General features: G+C 50.8%; 3 protein-coding genes across 3 annotated transcripts; 1 reads left to right on the top strand and 2 right to left on the bottom strand.

Annotated features, from left to right (window-relative positions):
- Window positions 1-1,760: 1,760 nt before the first annotated feature.
- Window positions 1,761-2,335, bottom strand: COL26b_014064 (uncharacterized protein; the record flags this gene model as incomplete). Its single annotated transcript, XM_053186644.1, has 2 exons — window positions 1,761-1,826; window positions 1,880-2,335. The coding sequence occupies 2 exons, from the start codon at window positions 2,333-2,335 to the stop codon at window positions 1,761-1,763; spliced, it is 522 nt and encodes a 173-aa protein (XP_053029405.1).
- A 3,233-nt stretch (window positions 2,336-5,568) lies between these two features.
- COL26b_014065 (uncharacterized protein) lies at window positions 5,569-7,104 on the top strand (the record flags this gene model as incomplete). The annotated part of the gene is made up of 1 exon (XM_053186645.1): window positions 5,569-7,104. The coding sequence occupies one exon, from the start codon at window positions 5,569-5,571 to the stop codon at window positions 7,102-7,104; it is 1,536 nt and encodes a 511-aa protein (XP_053029406.1).
- Window positions 7,105-7,424: 320 nt separating this feature from the next.
- COL26b_014066 (uncharacterized protein) lies at window positions 7,425-9,106 on the bottom strand (the record flags this gene model as incomplete). Its single annotated transcript, XM_053186646.1, has 4 exons — window positions 7,425-8,765; window positions 8,813-8,838; window positions 8,947-9,006; window positions 9,061-9,106. 4 exons carry the CDS (start codon window positions 9,104-9,106, stop codon window positions 7,425-7,427), a joined length of 1,473 nt encoding a protein of 490 aa, XP_053029407.1.
- Window positions 9,107-13,739: the final 4,633 nt, after the last annotated feature.

The raw sequence follows: 13,739 nt of genomic DNA on the forward strand, positions 1-13,739 counted from the left end.
TGGCGGCTTTGAGTCACGTGTTCTATGGATTTGCTTTGTTATATTGGCCAACAGGGCAAATCAACCAATACTGGCGTAGGGGCAATCAAATCAGTCAAATCTTGGCGTTATTTAATTTATTGGCTTTAACGGCAGCGCTGACTCGTCATGATGGTCATATTGGCCAAGCGAAACATTTCGAATGGCAAGCAAAAATCCGGACAGCAGCGGCCGAACGGTGGGGCATCCGTAGAATTTGATTCAAAATCCTTTCCCAGATGGCAGGAAACGGTACGCAACCACGCTCTACGAATGACGTGGTGTTCTTGGTGCACGGGGGGCTGTCACCTGGGATGATGAATTCCAAAACGCGGGTAACACCGGCGGGTAAATTGAGCATGGTTCAGCAGTAGACCGTGCAGATGCAGATTCTGGTGACTAGACTGCAGTCACTTCCTGGCAGCTGAAAGTGAATGATGACTGAGGTCGAGAAAAGGTTTAAAGCGAGTGACGCCGCTTGGATTTGAGCAGTCGGGGAATCAGTCCTATAGATGACGTCGCCGGCTTCCGGCCGAGATGAGTGGTTTGATTGCAGCATGTTGCAACAAACCATGTCAGGGATGCGACGGCCAAACTCCAGGTGCTGATCATTGATGTTGCGAGACTTTTCTCGCAGTTGTATTCAAAAGTGAATACGATCTGGGCGTGATTGGACTGAAGTGTCCAGGAGTCTTGTTCTAATCTTTGAAATCATCTTACCCTCATACACAGCGAATGCGAAATTCTTGACTGGTCCCATTATTGAACAAGAGGCAAAGGGTACGCACCAAGTTCGTCACACACTGGACATAGACAAGTCGAGAATCCACAAGCCCTTCCCTCCCTAATAATAATGACTCGGGTTCGTTAACTTACTGTAGGAAACCCATATATTAGACGTCGGGGGCGCTTCCGCAACTCTAAAATAGCCGGTCAACAGTCAAGCCTCTGCCGGAAGCTTGCGCGGATAACTCCAAGCTTACTGAAGTATGAGCTGAGGGTGGGCGGCCCGGAGGGAGGGAAGATTCCCATGCTCTGCAAGAGGCCGTAATAGGGCGTGGTACACGGCACTGGCCTTCGGCTTTGTCGGGGTCTCTGCTATGGAGAGGTCATGATTGGCCGCACCAAGAAGCCTGTCAATCGGAGTGGCCGGTCAGTGCATCGCCGGCTCCGGAGTCTTCGGTGCTGGCGGCCTTCGAAGTCTCGAACCAGCCATTGGGCCATGTTCAAGGCGGTTGACACCATTTTCTATGGTATGATCAAATTATGAATTTTGTTTGGATTTTGGCGAGAACATGACAATAGGTTAATGGTAGGTAGCGTGTGAGATTCAACTCTGGCCAAACGTCGACACGTCATCTGCTACACACATCTAAGTCTTCCCAACCCCAGTCACACCCTCGGGGTTAAGAGGAGACCGAGCCTGTTTTCGGCCATTGCGTGGCCATAATTCAACAAGTCCATCCTCGACGCTGACCACGATCCCTCCTCGCATCACGAACTTCATATGACCGCTTCGCTCCCATACCTTCTGTACGTTGTTAACTCCTGGCGGGTATATGACAATATCTGCCAGCTTTCCAACCTCAATAGACCCAACAGAAGACTGAAGACCGAGCGATATCGCGTTGCCGATAGTGGCAGAGCGTAAAACGCTGTAAGGAGTCTGACCTCCTAGGGCCATCATTTTCATCTCTGAATGAAACAAGTGACCGATCGGCTGCTCTCCATGAGCACCAACATTAGTCCTCACGCCTCGCCTCGCAAGTTTCGCGGTTGACCGAGTCGTGTTGAAGAACAGGTAGGAGCTATTTGGCGCTTGCTTCACTTCGGTCAGGCTCTCCAGTATGTCATGTCTTACGTACTTCCTCAGCTTGGCGTCGTTAGGTATATCCTCGTTCTGGTGTATCCAATGTTGGCCGAAGAGACCCCCGTAGTTCATGACTGCCAGTGGAGTATATGAGCTGCCGCTGGCCTCAACAAGTGATAGGACATCGTCGTACAGCTCGGGTACAGGAAGAGAGTGCTCCTGAGATGTGTAACCATCGATGAAGTAGGTCAGACCCCAGTCGAATGACCACCCTCCTTCCGGTACGACGAGCATGCCTAGCTTAGCGGCTTCAAGCAGAAGCCTCTGCCTGGCCGATCTAGGAACGAGCTGGTAGCTTTTGACAGTAAAGGACGAATCGACGCCTTCCTCTTTGATCCGCAAAAGCGCATCTCTAGCATCAGCCAGAGAGTTGATCTCAGTGTAGACAGAAGGCTGGGTTGAGCCATACAGCACATTGCCTGTATGATAGACTCTAGGGCCGTACATTCTTCCCTTCTCAATAAGCACACGTTCAATGTGGCCAGCCACATTATTGGACGCTGGATTGTGGATTGTCGTGACGCCGTATCCTAGAAACGTTTCCATTTCCCAAGACTGGGTTGGGAAGGGCGAGAAGAACCCTCCCCAGTGACCGTGAATGTCGATGAAGCCAGGTAGAACCGCGCCTCCTTCAGCATCAAGAACTTCACAGTATGCAGGTAAGTTGACGTCAGAACCGGGGCCAACGGCAACGATCTGGCCGTTTTCCACTAGAACCGTAGCCTGACGCATGAGTTCCGGGGTCGAAAGGCCCATACTAATCAAAGATGCATTGGTGATAGCGAATGGCCTGCCCTTGGAAACTCGTGCGTGGTGAAGGTTTGCCGCCTCGTAGGTTGCGTTGATTTTCCTGGAAAAGACAACCCTACGAGCGCAGTCGCCAGAGTCTCTCGATTTGAGCGATGCTCGCCTGCATCCCTCGGAGATAAGTTTGACATCAACCATTTTCAGGCTGGGTCCCAAGAGCCAGAAAGCCCTGTCTCCGTCCCAGCTGAAAGTAAAATCATGACCACCAACGTCAGAGAGACGGGTGAGATCCTTTGGCCTCTGAGGATGTCCTGACCTACTCCATATATATCCTTGTTCGGCCTGATGATTCACCGACAGCCAGATGTGCTGAAAGTCCCGAAGCCCGATGATGTGCGGGTTCTTCACTGTAGATCGCATCTCGACCGATGTTCGGCTGGCCGATATCTTGCGCGCCACACTTCTATCCAAATCATACTCGACGATCGAATCCAGGGTTTGGACCAGAATAATGGTGGACCCATCGCGGGGCCCTATCTCAAGCTTGGACTCGGCGCTGTAGTCCCTGATGGGAAGTCTCCGGAGCCCAACCAACCACGATGTCCCCGAAGCTGTCGCGGGTAAGTTAATGTTGGCAACCCAAACACCCTCCCCAAATGTCTCGTCAATATCTCCAAACATGTAGTCCTTGCCAGTGCGGATGTAGGTAATGATTCTCCCATCGGTGACTGGAGAAACATATCTTCCTCGAGGTAGTCCTTGAACTTCGGTGATAGTATTGTCCTGTCGATTGACGACGTGAAAGCTGGTGTAATTGACGTCGTCCCGACATGCTTCGAGCAAATAGTGGGTCTCACCCACAAATGATGGGGAGTAACATGATGTACCGGCATTCGGAGCCTTGAGTTTCCGAGTGTCACCAGAAGAAACATCCATGATGTAATTGTCCCCAGCCCCTTCAAACACCACCGTCTCTCCTTTGGCGTCACTCCGAAGGCCCCGGAAAGCCGTTTCCTGGGCGTGAGTTGCAAGTTGATGCGCTGTAATATTGGTTGTTGAGTATCTCGTTGTTCCGAGGGCAATGTCTATCGCGGCCCTGAACCCAAGCTGCTTCGGATCACCGCTGGCAACCCGCTCACCAAAGTGGTTTATACGCAATGGTATACTCCAGATCTGGCCTTGAGACCAGATGACAATTTTGCTGTCATTCTCTGACCAACCATAGTTCGGGTAAGCCCCCATGAACGCGGGAATAGTACTCAGGTCGTAGGAGAGGCCATCCCAGACGTAATGCAAAGTGCCGGAACGCATGTCCTTGAGAGCAAGAACTTCCTTGTCGTTCCGTCGTCTGATGAATGCTAGAGTGCTTCCGTCGCTAGAAAGTCGTGGCATATTCGCGCCGCCTGGGCTTGCAGGTTTGTTGGGCTTGCTGGGAGTAGCCGATACTAGGGTCGTCGTCTCATTGGTGGTGGTATTCAAGAGAAAGACGGCGTTGATCCCAGAATGAACGTCTTTATTGTACGAAAACTTGCCCTCCGCATCATCCCGCACGTTGCGAGAGAACACGATTCCATCACCAGAGGGTGTATAACGAGCTTGCTCTGATCCCAACTGACTCTCGAAATATCTCTCTTTGGACCAGGAAGTAGGAAGCTTTCGACTAATGATTCTTCTGCCTCCTCTTTTAGGCAAAACACCATCATTAGAAACCCTCAAGGGCACCTCCCATATCTCACCAGCTCCATTTGGGCGACCCGTAAGAAACCATTTCGTGGCAATGACTTTCGGCTCCGTCGGGTGAAATGCCGGACTTGAGAAGAAACGGAAGGTTGAGTTCGTTTGTTGGACTGCGCTTTCTCGGATCTGTTGCTGCGGCATGCGTGCCATGTTCTTGCAAGTGGTGTATGGCATGGTCCAGATGTTGTCGACACCGAAGCCTGCGTCCGATATGTAGACGAGGTTGGATCCATCGGGAGAAAACTCCGCTTCCTTCTCATACGGAATTCCCGTCAGTATGGGGTGAGCAATCACGGCTGAATCATCCTTTCGGCTGCGTGTAGACATGCAATATAGGTCTCCTAGCATATCGAACACAATCTCCTCCTTTGATGGATGAGTAGCTACTCGGAGCCATGTCCCTTCAGTAACGTTCTTAGAAAGTCGTCTTTGGTATGGGTATGACGTTGCAATATCCCATGGTTCCTCTGCACGTCGGAGAGGATAGTCGGTATCTGGAAATATGTCTTCTTCCAAATAGTTTGCGACGTCTTGGAAATTCTGACCTGCGAGCTCCATGCACCACGCCGGGAAATTAGAAACCAAGTGGGCAATGCCGATAGCAGCAAGTCCGTAGAGCATGGCTGCACCAAGTCTGTGCCTCCACACAGCTGGCTTCTGGTACATCACCTGACGTGCAGACAGGCCATGGTCTTTCTCCATGACGGCCGAAATAGTATAGAAAGAAATTTTGAAAAGTTCGATTTAAACATCAATGATGATGCGCAAAGGCTCTGGGAAGAATCGCGTTGTGCAGAGCTTGCCGACACGTTCGACCTGGACGACAAAGACTACCAACGACACACCGGACAGCGGGCTGTCAGCATACGGGCAGCCAAACGAAGAAATCAAAACGGGCCGAGACATTGCTATCGGTCAGAGAAACCGATGTTGTCGGTTTCCAAGCTTATCGTCTATCGTCTACTGCGGATATCAGGGAAGCCGCAGCGGAATTGTACTCCGGGTACTTGTACCCGATGGGTAAAGCAACGGGATCACCGGGCCGCTCGCCTCCCGGCCGTATCGAAGCAACCCCGGGATTGAATTGCTCAAAATGTTTCCAGGCATTGAGACGATAATATGAATGCGAAAATTGTCAATATCTTCGAGTCTCATTTTGTGCAAGGGCTGTTTCGATACATCGCACGACAAGAAAAATGAGGGCTGTTCCTACTCATTCGCAGCGCAAGTATTCACAAGAGAGTAACATCTCGCGCTTCGAGTTCGTAACTCTGGAGGATTTTCAACATGATAGCAATCAGTCTGCATCCCTCGGCGACGAAGGAAAACACAACTTGATGCAGACGTTGGAGGAATTGAAGTCAACCATCTATCCCCCCAACCCTGCGTACGATATCTCTGAGAAGCCATGGCTGCCCGGGCCTCAAACTCCCTACCTCCTCACCAACGCCAATCTCGTTGATCCAAGAGCTGGGGTTGTGCATAAGGGCATCAGCCTACACTTGGCAGGTGGCAAGATTATCAGAGTGGCTCCCACCACCGCCCGCGACTTGACCGCCGAGTTTCTTTGTGCCGGACAAAAAGCGCAGAAGATCGATGCCAGCAAATATTTCGTCTGTCCAGGACTCATCGACTGTCATGTGCATCTCATGGCCGTGCATGGCAGCTCTACATTGCATGGAGCTTTCACCTTTCCACACGAAACAGCCATTTTCAGATCCGCCGGCACCCTTCGGGGCATCTTATCCAACGGCTTCACATCGGTCCGTGACACCGGTGGCGCAACCATTGCTCATGCGCAGGCCACTGAAGAGTTTCTTATACCCGGGCCCCGCGTCTTCCAAGGTGGACGGATGCTCTCACAGACAGGAGGCCACGGAGACGACACAGAAGTATGGAACGACTCGCACTGCTGCCGGAGAAATGGTATCGCCAATTCTGCTCTTGGGAGACTCTGTGATGGCGTGCCCGAGTGTCTACAGGCTGCGCGCGACAACATGCGTAAAGGCGCCCAACACCTCAAAGTGTGTACATCAGGCGGCATTGCCTCCGCCACGGACAAGCTTGAGTCCTTGCAGTTCACGGTAGAGGAACTTCAGGCTATCACGACTGTCAACAAGAACATGGGTGGTACACTAGTGACGGCTCATTGTTACACTGCCGAGGGTGTCCGCCACGCCATTGCGGGTGGTGTCCGCGGCATTGAGCATGGCAACATGATTGATCCTGAGACTGCGCAACTCATGGTTGAGAAAGGGGTCTTCTTGACGCCAACGCTAGCTCTTCACACATTTGTCACCATGCCACCGTACGACAAGTTTGAGACGCCGGAAGGGTTGCGCAAGAATGCGATCGTGGGAGATGCGGGGATACGGGGCATCCGCTACGCCGAGGATGCAGGTGTGACTGTGTGTTTCGGAACCGACACGACGGGGCCTACCTTGGTGATGCAGACGTACGAATTCGTCGTGCGGTCTAAGATATTACCAAGCCCTGTAGTCCTGCGGCAGGCTACTATCAACGGTGCCAAGCAACTGGGTATGGAGGGCAAGCTAGGCGAGCTTGTTGAGGGTTCCTTCGCCGATTTGCTGTTTCTGAGTGAGAATCCATTGGAGGATGTCTCTAGCTTGGAGAGAATCAACGAGAACTTGATGCTGGTGATGAAAGATGGTCGCATCGTCAAGAGTCAGATTAGCCATTTGCGTCCGGAGCGGAACTGCGAGTGGAACTGAAACATGTCCGCACCATAGGTACCTAGATATCAAAACTAAACACAAGGTTGACTGGGTTCTCGACAATGACAACATGAAGCTCAACCCTGCGCAGGAACAGTCGAATGATTGCCTCAGCGTTCCAGTAACATGCACTTACTATGATGGAGAGTTGTCCGATGAATTCATTGCAAATAATTATCCAATCATGAAAAAGAGAGAAAAGTCATGGCCACACCATACGTATCATCTGGACTACATAAGAACAACGTATCGATCACTTCGCCTCTTGATGAAGTTTGAACTCCCCCATAATCCTATCGCGAAATATCATAGTCAGGCTACACACTGATATCAGCCATCCTGACCTCTTTCCCATTCACATCTTTCCCCACAGGAATAGCCCTCATCGATATGTTGTCTTTATCATCTGACACTAGAACAGGATGTGTGGAGTCGTAGAAGGCCGCGTCAGGGTGTTGTTGGGCAGTCCGTCGGTCAAGCCAAAGTACCGCCCACAGCATGCTGAACAACAACGCAATTATGACAATCATGCTTATATAGCCATCACGCCAGTATGGCACTTTGTCCGCGGGATAGAAGACAATGCCCCACCAGGTATACAAGATTTGGGCGAAGGCGTTCATGCTTGTGAGAATGACACTGCGACGGGCATCGTCACCACCTCGTTGGGAAATGATGTTAGCCCAGCCAAACAGCAATGGGTTGACGATGTAAGATGATCCAGCGAGATAGAAAGCGAACATGATGGCAACCTTTCCTGAAGTCGGCACCAGTAGAATCACAGCCGAGACAAGCTGTAATGCGCATGCTAGAATGCCCATGGGGACACGGCGCCCAGTTGCGTCGATATACACAGCGGCGAGCATGTTGGAAACGATTCCCATAGCTTGTATACCCAAAGGATACGTGGTGACCTGCGATTGTGTGAAGAATCCCTGTGCCGAGTAGTGTTTAAGCCACAGCAGATAAAGGTTCTGAACGCAGAATGCTTCCAAAGCGGAACAGACCATGGAGAAGATGCATAGGATGTAGAAAGCCGGGGAACCAAAGACACGCTTTGCCAGTGACCAGGGGTTGATGTTGTGGCCGTCCTCGCGCTTGGGTGGGAGACGATCTAGGGCGAGGCGCTTCTCGGACTCGCTAATCCATCGTGCTTTTGTCTGCTCGGGTGTATCCGGGAAGTAAAGGAATCCGACTATGGAAATGGGCAAGGTGATGATGCCGTCGATGAGAAACACCCATTGCCAGCCATCCAGCCCTGAGTGGCCGTCCATGCCCTGGTTGATCGCCGTCATCATTACGCCTGCAAACATGGAGCCTGCCTGGCCAGACGCCGTGAAGATTGCCGTTCTCTTAGCTATTTCGCGAGGTTTGTACCAGGATCCGATGCAGTAGATAGTGCCGCAGTACGTGGATGCTTCAATCAGTCCCATGAGAAACCTCACAACGCAGAGCTGGGCATAGGTCTTGCATCCTGCACTGGCCATGGTGAGGCCTGCCCAAATGATGACCATTGAGGGGAACCAGATACGTGGTGGAATCTTCTGGATGGCGATGCCGTGAGGCACCTGTCCGATGACATAGCCAGCGGTGGTCATTGACAACAGAACGTTGTACTGGCTACCACTGAGGTCCAGGGCTTCTTTCAGACCAGAAACCTGCGGCTGTCAATAAATGACCCAAAGGTAGTTAAGTAAGTACTCACGTATGCGTTGGCAAAGGCAGCACGATCTAGGTAGTTGAAGAAGAAGCTCACACAGCAGTATGTGAGGATGAAAAAGTCTGGTACCAAGGTTGTCAGCTATGTGGTCACTCGTTACACCAACTTGACTAGCTCACCCAGCTTCTGAACCAGCCATCGCTCTTCCTTGCTAGATGACTCCTCGCCAAGAACCAGGACTATGATAGTGAGCTAATGAACCTTCGTCTGATGGAGAAATTTAAAACACGCACCCTTGATCCGGTGCACGACCGACGTTCGTTGTTTAGGCTCGTCCATCATTCAAAGTTCGATGGGGGCTTGAGACTAATGTGGAGGCGGAAATGATGCAGAATTGCGAAATCTGCGCATTTTGTTACGTATGGGAAGCTGTCTTGTTGTTTTCTACTGCTTTTCATTCATTGGCGCCTCCTGCCCGCAATCCGACATTGGGGTAGCACCCCTGTTGCCGAAAGACGAACCATTTTCCGATTGGCTGTGGAACTAAAGATGGGTATCTCAGATTCTCTATCTGCGTGGTAGATAAGACCATCTCATAGCGCGCGATAAGGTAAGTCTTACTGCTTCCGCATGAGAGGAAAGTGGCCCTTCTTGGCCAAGAATGATGTTGTCGTTGACGATGCCCTTCGGGCCGGGTCCCATAATGATAACCGAACGGAACTGACCGAGGGGAGACGCTGCACAATCAAACGATGCAGTTGATAGATAACGTTCACTACTTAGCCATGCAACATCAAGGACATGCGAAGAGCGCGTCTGGTACCTGCTGTTGACAACCCAATCACTCCAAATCTCACTAGACTGTCAGTCAAAAAGCACACGATGTCGAATAACGAGAGCACACCTTTACTGCAGAATGATCCAAAACTATCCAAAACGAGAGCTGTGTTCTCCTCAGCTAACAGAGTACTATTGGCTGGTTTTCTCATATCTGTCGCGCTAAGCTTTACCCAAGTACCGTAAGTAAGGAAAACAGCAAGTCTAGCGACTGCGATTGCTAACAATTCCAGTATTCTGTATCTTTTCCGTCTTATGGAATGTGAAGAATTCTACGGAAACCATGACACTGGCAATTTGCTAGGCGACCGTTGCAATCGCAGCGAGATCGACGCCGGTACCGCGACGCAAGTCTCTATTCTTGGCCTTTCGACGATGTTCTGCAGTGTTATCAACCTTTTCTACGCTGGTTGGCAGATTAAGAACTGGGGCCCAAAAGTTGCACTTGTCCTGCAGACCGCGTTTCCTGCTTTGCGAGTTGGAGTTCAGGTCGTCGGAGTCTCAGTTGGCGCCAGGAGTGGAATCATCATCGTTCAGTGTAGTCAACTGATCAGCCTTATTGGGGGAATGTCCGGATATCTGCTCGTACTCAACACAATTGCAGGCGAGATTACTCCTCCCTCTGAACGGACCGCTATGTTCGGCATGCTCCAGGGCAGCGTCATGTTGGGAATATCGATCGGATATCTCCTCGGCGGCATTGTTGGCGACAGCTGGGGTATTATACGACCCTTTGAAATTGCAACCATCTTATTCGCATTGTCAAGCTTGTACTCGTCCATGTTCATCCCATACATCGACCCCAGAACACCTGGTATTGTTGGTGGCACATCTGCAAAGCGACAAGGGTGGAGCAGATGGCTTGGAGCTTTGAGAGTCCTTGCCCCCAAAAGATTTCGACTGGAGGATGGCCGACCTATAAAACACTACGGTGTAGCATTCCTGGCCTTGGGCGTCTTCTTGGGCGTCTTGGCAACTGGCTATGCGCCAATTCTAATCCAGCTCTACTCTACCGCGGCTTTCAATTTCCTGCCCACGGAAAACAGCTATCTTATGGCTTCCAACTCGCTCATACGCGGTGTTTTCCTTCTTTTCATATTCCCTAGAATCATCGATTCCGGGCGAAAGTGGTACACCGGGCGGTCCGAAAAGGAACTCCAGAGTGAGGTCTTCAGAGCACAAGTCCTAGCAGAAACAGAAGCAGGCGTCACAACGGACGTGCACCCAAAACCAAACAACTTGAGCGAAGCAACTGTCTTCCAAAGCGTTCCTGGTCATGAGTTTGACATTTCTTTCTTGCGATGGAGCTTAGTAGCGGATGGGCTGCTCACAGCCTCAACCGCATTCGCAACCAAAGGATGGCACATCTATCTTGGTAAGCAATACAGTTTACAGTTGTTTTCATGATCGCTAACCAGAATACCAGCCGGCGTTTTATTCCCTTTAGCTTCTGGATCCGCGCCAGCCAGCAAAGGCGTCATCACGGAAATGTGTGCACCGTCGGAACGGACGGACGCCCTACAAGCTATGACCCTCGTCGAAAATGTCGCCATGCTATCAACTCTGGGCTTATTTGGGTTCATCTTCTCAAGCTTTGCTGGAATTGAGAAGGCATATTTAACGTTCTTCTGTAACGCGGTATGTTCCTGTTGCTTCTGCTTGGGGATGTGTTCCAAACGCTGACAACAATACAGGGCGTTGCAATGGCAGCGGTGGCCGTTTTGCTGTTGTCTAGTTTTCCTCCTCCAAATGGTCTGCCGGATGACCAGAATACTGAAATTGAATAGAAGATGAGCTGCTCGTGCACCTGATCGTTATCTTTGTGCCTACAATCAGATTGTGTACAAAAATGTGGTGTCTTCCTACCCAGGCAAACATTTCAAGCGGATTAGGCAGAAACCTGGGCTCTCCAAATGAATTGTTTACCTTAGTTATCTTAATTACTTGTTCTTGAAAATAATAAAGATTAGTGTATTCTACTATTCTCGTTGCCTTTGTCGTCGTTGCTGCTTTCTTTATCGCTTCTCCTTCATCACTATCCGCTCTAATAGCCAGAAATACCCGCCCGAATAACAACCCCAGATTAGAAGTCACTAGATCACGTCCGTCCAGGTCGCGAAGTGAAAATGAGCTTACAACCTATCGATCGTTTCTGTCACTAGTACCGGGGCCAATCTAGCGGCCCGCCACGTGGGTTTATGGTAGAAGGAAGTTGTATCTGACTTGTTCTAAGTCCCGCAATCCGACTATGCGACGATGCTGGCAGCAGCAAGTGCTGGCAATCACTTACAGGGGAATGGCAGCCGAGCGACTTCAACTGCGGGGTCATGTTCAAGTGTGTGGGGGGGTCGGGTACATGCACCCGAGATAGGGCTTGATAAGGATCGTAGTGGGAGACTTCGAATAACTATCCATAAACAGTATCCGATGCCCTTTCCGAAAGGTTTAGAAACTAGAGGACAACACATATCCGACGTTGACATGCCTACTAAGGCGGAGACCTTGCCTGTTGAGACGACCGGCCGACGGAAGAGGCCTCGGGTACCTGATGACCAAAGAAAGAGGGTGAAGATTGCGTAAGCTCAAGACAAACCCAGCATGTCAAATCCATTCGTAAGCTAATGATCGACTGCACCAGCTGCAAGCTTTGTCGCCGAAATAAACTCCGGTGCAATGGGCAAGCCCCCTGTGACAGATGTCAAGGCGCCCAAAGGCAATGCCAGTATTCTGGCAGTGATACGCCTGTAGATTCACCCAGGCGATCATATTCCAACCCGACATCACATGCAGAACGAAAGGATCGTGGTGATGAGGAGCTTCAACTTCTACAGAAAATTTTCTCAAGAGAGCATCCCGATGCTCCAATTGAGACCAAAGCTTTGGAACGTTTTTATTCGCACTTGGTCGCCCAAACCTCCGATGACACTGTTGGTGGTACGCCGTCAACTGAGGCAGTAGGTCAGTTGAGGAATGAGACTTTGGATCAAACTACAACTCAGGATATGATCTACTGCGATGCGGTATCAACACACGCTGCCTCTGTGACAGTTGTCAACCAAGGCAAAACCCGTGAGCATATTCCCTCGAATGCGTGGTAAACGATAAGGGGTTGAACTGACAGTAAACAGACTTCGAGGGCACGTCTTCTTTGTGGTCATTCTTCACCTCCGTGCAACAGGTTTTCGCTGGTGATGTAGACGAAGAAAATGAGAACGGAGATGCTGTAGGTCATTCCTCTATCTCTTTCTCACCCCTGTCGGCGACAGCTCGCTAAGATTTCTTTAGGACTGTCGAGACATTAGTCTGCACCAGATCTCCGACTTAAGCTTCGGAACCGACTGGAGGACTTCAGTCAATGCAGCTCTCCCGCCCCAGGAGGTTGTAAACTATTTGACTACATCGTTTTTCGAGCACGGCCAGGCCAATTATTTCTGTGTTCATCCGGAGATATTCTCTCGCAAACTCGCGGCCTTTTATGACGGAACACACGAGTTTGAAGCAAGAGACTCTCGGAACTCCCGGCGATCGATTGAATTCATTTCCATCCTCTTCATGGTCCTCGCCATCGGCAGTCAGTTTGCGGATACTGGCATCGCCCCGACTTCGGAGATGTCTACTGAATCAAATCGACTCCTAATAGAAGAGGGAATCCATTGTCTGGAGGATATTTCCCGCATCAAAGTTCCCGTCCCAGCTCCAAACCTTGGCTGGCGCTTTTACGAGGCTTCACGCAAGCTCCTTCCAGACATTATCTGCTCATCGTCAATGGCCAGCGTTCAAGTCTGCGCTCTTCAGGGCATCTATTTGCCGAGTACTGGCAGTCGTGACGCAAGTTACAACGTGCTTGGGCTGGCTTTACGGATGGCCATCAACATGGGGCTCCATACGAGCTTTGCAGCCTCCTCGCTACATGCTCATGTGCGTGAGTTACGGAACAGGTTATGGTGGACAGTATACGTTGCAGAAAGGCTGTACAGTGTCGAGATGGGACGACCGCTATCCTTGAGTGACACCGAGATTGACGCCCCGTATCCGGTGGAGACTCTTGGATGGAAACGCTGTGACGGCCTGGTTGCAATGGCACAGATCTGCCACTTGCTTGGTAGGATCGTCGGTGCTGTCTACGACAGAACAG

The sequence above is a fragment of the Colletotrichum chrysophilum genome (genome assembly GCF_026319265.1).
Source record: "Colletotrichum chrysophilum strain AFK26 chromosome Unknown scaffold_289, whole genome shotgun sequence".
Classification (NCBI taxonomy): Eukaryota; Fungi; Ascomycota; class Sordariomycetes; order Glomerellales; family Glomerellaceae; genus Colletotrichum; species Colletotrichum chrysophilum.